Source organism: Dermacentor variabilis, unplaced genomic scaffold (genome assembly GCF_050947875.1).
Source record: "Dermacentor variabilis isolate Ectoservices unplaced genomic scaffold, ASM5094787v1 scaffold_39, whole genome shotgun sequence".
Classification (NCBI taxonomy): Eukaryota; Metazoa; Arthropoda; class Arachnida; order Ixodida; family Ixodidae; genus Dermacentor; species Dermacentor variabilis.
Genome location: NW_027460577.1, coordinates 71982 through 75538, shown reverse-complemented (window position 1 = coordinate 75538; position 3557 = coordinate 71982). Strand labels below are relative to the sequence as shown.

At 57.6% G+C, this 3557-nt stretch overlaps 1 protein-coding gene across 1 annotated transcript; it reads left to right on the top strand.

Annotated features, from left to right (window-relative positions):
- The first annotated feature begins 402 nt into the window (after positions 1–402).
- LOC142569042 (uncharacterized) lies at positions 403–1059 on the top strand. Its single transcript, XM_075678564.1, has one exon. It carries the CDS (start codon positions 403–405, stop codon positions 1057–1059), a length of 657 nt encoding a protein of 218 aa, XP_075534679.1.
- The last annotated feature ends 2498 nt before the right edge of the window (positions 1060–3557 follow it).

Below are 3557 nucleotides of genomic sequence, written 5' to 3'. Positions count from 1 at the left end.
CCGCACGAAGCGCCTGACTGCCGTGTCAATTATTGAGGATTCTGGGCCCACATTATCTACTTTATCAGAATGCCCATTTCTGAGACTTAAATAGCTGCCTTCTTTCAGAAGCGAGAGCGGGACCATTGCAGAAGCAGTCAAGTGAGTTGGCTGCACAGTGTTCTAGTGAATTGGCTTACGCCATTCAAGGAAGGCTTGTGGTGAACACAAATATGCCGCGGATAAGCCGCGGTGCTGCCAGCGCGGAACAGAGCCGACCACAGTCGACCGTAGCCAGCCGGCCGCCGAGAGAGGGCCGGCGCACAAAGAATAAAGATTTGTTGGCACCGAGACTCCAAGCGCCACGCCTCGTCTCTGTTTTCCTCGCGCGCGCCAATAATTGGTGACCCGGACGTGATCGCCATGAACCAGCCAAGCGACGCCGAAAGCCCCACGGTAGCCGTACTTGATGTGAAGCTACCTCCGTTTTGGACTGGCGACCCGCAACTTTGGTTCGTGCAAGTTGAGTCACAGTTCGCTGCACGCCGCATCACTGCTGACAGCACAAAATACCACCACGTGGTGTGCAGCCTCCCGCCTGCGACGGCCAGCGAGGTGCGGGACCTACTGCTAACACCACCCGCAGAGAACGCCTACCAGATGCTAAAAGAGACACTGATTCGCCGTGTCACACCTACCGAGCCGGAGCGTCTCCAACAGCTACTACGGGAGGCCGAACTTGGCGACCGCCGACCCAGCCAGTTGCTACGCCACGTGCAACAACTGGCCGGTGACGCGACAGCAAGCGACGGTCGTTTAGTGCGGGAACTGTTCCTGCAAAGGCTTCCCACAAGTCTACGGATAGGCCTCACGGCGTCGGGCGAGACAGACCTTGCCAAGATGGGCGAGCTCGCCGACAAACTCATGGCTGTCGCCGTGCCCACAGTCGCGTCGGTGCACGCAGACACACCATCCGCCAATTTCTTGCAAGAGATGCGCGAGGAAATTTCTCGTCTCGCAGACACCGTCGCAGCCCTGCACTCGAGCGGAAACCAGCGACCACGACAGTGTACCGCATGACAACCACAACAACGTAGGGTGTGTTGGTACTACCGCAAATTCGGCAACGCTGCACGGAACTGTGTGTCGCGCTGTGAAAATTCGGGAAACGCCCCGGGCCAGCACTGAGGGTGACCAGTACCCCCGCCCCGTCGGACCGTCGCCCATCGGTTTTCTTCCTGACCGATCGCGAAAGAGGTGCTCGTTTCCTAGTCGACACAGGGGCGGAAGTTAGTGTCGTGCCGGCGTCGCCAGCCGTCCGCAAACGACCGTGCGCAGCACCGTTGCAAGCTGTCAACGATACGACGATACCGACGTACGGGCAACGCTCCCTCTCGCTGGACCTGGGTCTCAAGAGGACGTTTCGGTGGATTTTCGTCGTGGCTGACGTAAAATTTGCCATCCTGGTAGCGGACATTTTTGCGCAACTTCGGACTTCTTGTCGATGTCCGCAACCGGCGTTTACAGGACCCCCTGTCACAAGCAGAAGTGCGCGGGAAGCCATCCAGGCATCCACCCCTCATCCCCACGCTCGTAGCACCGCCGGGCGCTACACGATTCGCTGGCATCGTCGGCGATTTCCCCGAACTGACCGTCAGCGCGACCGCCAAACACAATGTATGTCACCACAGGTCCACCAGTTTACGCACGCCCACGTCGCCTGTCCCCGCAAAAGCTGCAAGCAGCTCGACAGGAATTCGACCACATGCTCGAGCTCGGCATAATCCGCCCGTCCGCTAGTCCTTAGGCGTCTCCACTGCACACGGTGCCGAAGTCTACTCCAGGAGACTAGCGACCCTGCGGCGACTATCGAGCCCTCAATCGAGCAACCATGCCCGACCGCTATCCGGTACCTCACATTCATGATGTCACGTCCAGCCTACATGGTGCGGCGATTTTCTCCAAGGTCGACCTCGTCCGGGCGTACCATCATAACCCCGTGGCTCCAGAGGACGTATCGAAGACGGCGATAACCCCGCCCTTCGGCCTGTTCGAGTTCCTACGCATGCCGTTCGGCCTGCGAAACTCCGGACAGACATTCCAGCGTTTTACCAACGGCGTTTTGCCTGGCCTCGACTTCTGCCATGCATACCTCCACGACCTACTCATCGCAAGCACTTCACCGGACGAGCATGAGGCGCATCTGCGATCCGTGTTTCAGCGCCTGGCGGAGCATGGCATCCTGGTGAACACGGACAAGTGCGAGCTGGGTGCCGAGAAGCTGACTTTTCTTGGCCATGTTGTTTCAAGCTGTGGCATTCAACCTCATCCAGACAAGGTTAAAGCTGTCGAGAAGTTTCCACGACCTACCACTACGCGCCAGCTCCGCGAGTTCCTTGGCCTTGTAAATTACTACCGACGTTTCGTACCTCGGTGCGCGGCCGTTCTACACCCTCTCCACCTCCTCCTGTCGACACACGAAGGTGCTGCTAGGGAGCTGCTCTGGACGGACGACGCCGAAGCGGCTTTTCAAGAGATCAAGAGACACCTCGCCGACACCACACTTCTCGCCTACCCGCAACCGGGAGTCTCACAATGCGTCATGGTCGACGCCTCGGACGCAGCTGTGGGAGCTGTCCTTGAACAACTCAACAAAGGAGTATGACAACCGATCGCTTTCTTTTCTCGGAAATTGACACCCACCTAGCAGCGTTACAGCACTTTCGGACGCGAGCTTTTGGCCGTCTACGTAGCAATCCGGCACTTTCGTCATTACTTAGAAGGCACGGCATTCTTTGTAATGACTGATCACAAGCCTCTCACCTACGCCTTACGCTCCCTCAAATCTGATGGCGGCACGCACACAGCCCGCGAGCTGTGGCAGATGTCCTACATATCGGAATTCACCACGGACATTCGCCACATAAAAGGAGTAGATAACGCTGTCGCCGATGCTCTGTCGCGCAGCTCAGTAAATGCCATCACTCACACGGGAATAGACCTCGCAAAAGTGGCGGCAGCTGAACGCGACGATGACGAACGGCGCCGTCTGCAGAAAACATCGACGTCACTCGTCCTACAGTGGTTTCCTTTGCCCGGAGCAGGAGACATTTGTTGTGACACATCTACAAGTAGCCCTCGACCATTCGTGCCTGCTTGCCTCCGTCGGGAGGTACACGCTTCGTTACACCAGCTTTCACACCCAGGAATCCGGGCGACCCAGAAGCTGCTCACGGCACGTTTCGTATGGCCTGGGATCAACCGCGATTCCCGACAGTGGACTCGCGAGTGTCTTAGGTGTCAACGGTCCAAGGTTCAGCGTCACACGGCGACACCGTTGGAGACTTTCCCAGGGCCAGATGCTCGATTCCACCAAATCCATATGGACATAGTCGGACCATTGACACCTTGCCAGGGCCAAATGTACTTGCTCACTTTGGTCGACCGTTTCACGCGGTGGGCAGAAGCTATGCCGGTTCCCGACATTACAGCCGAAACTGTTGCTCGCGCTTTTGTCAACCACTGGCTATGTCGTTTTGGTGCACCTTCCTCCATTACAACGGACTGAGGAAGCCAGT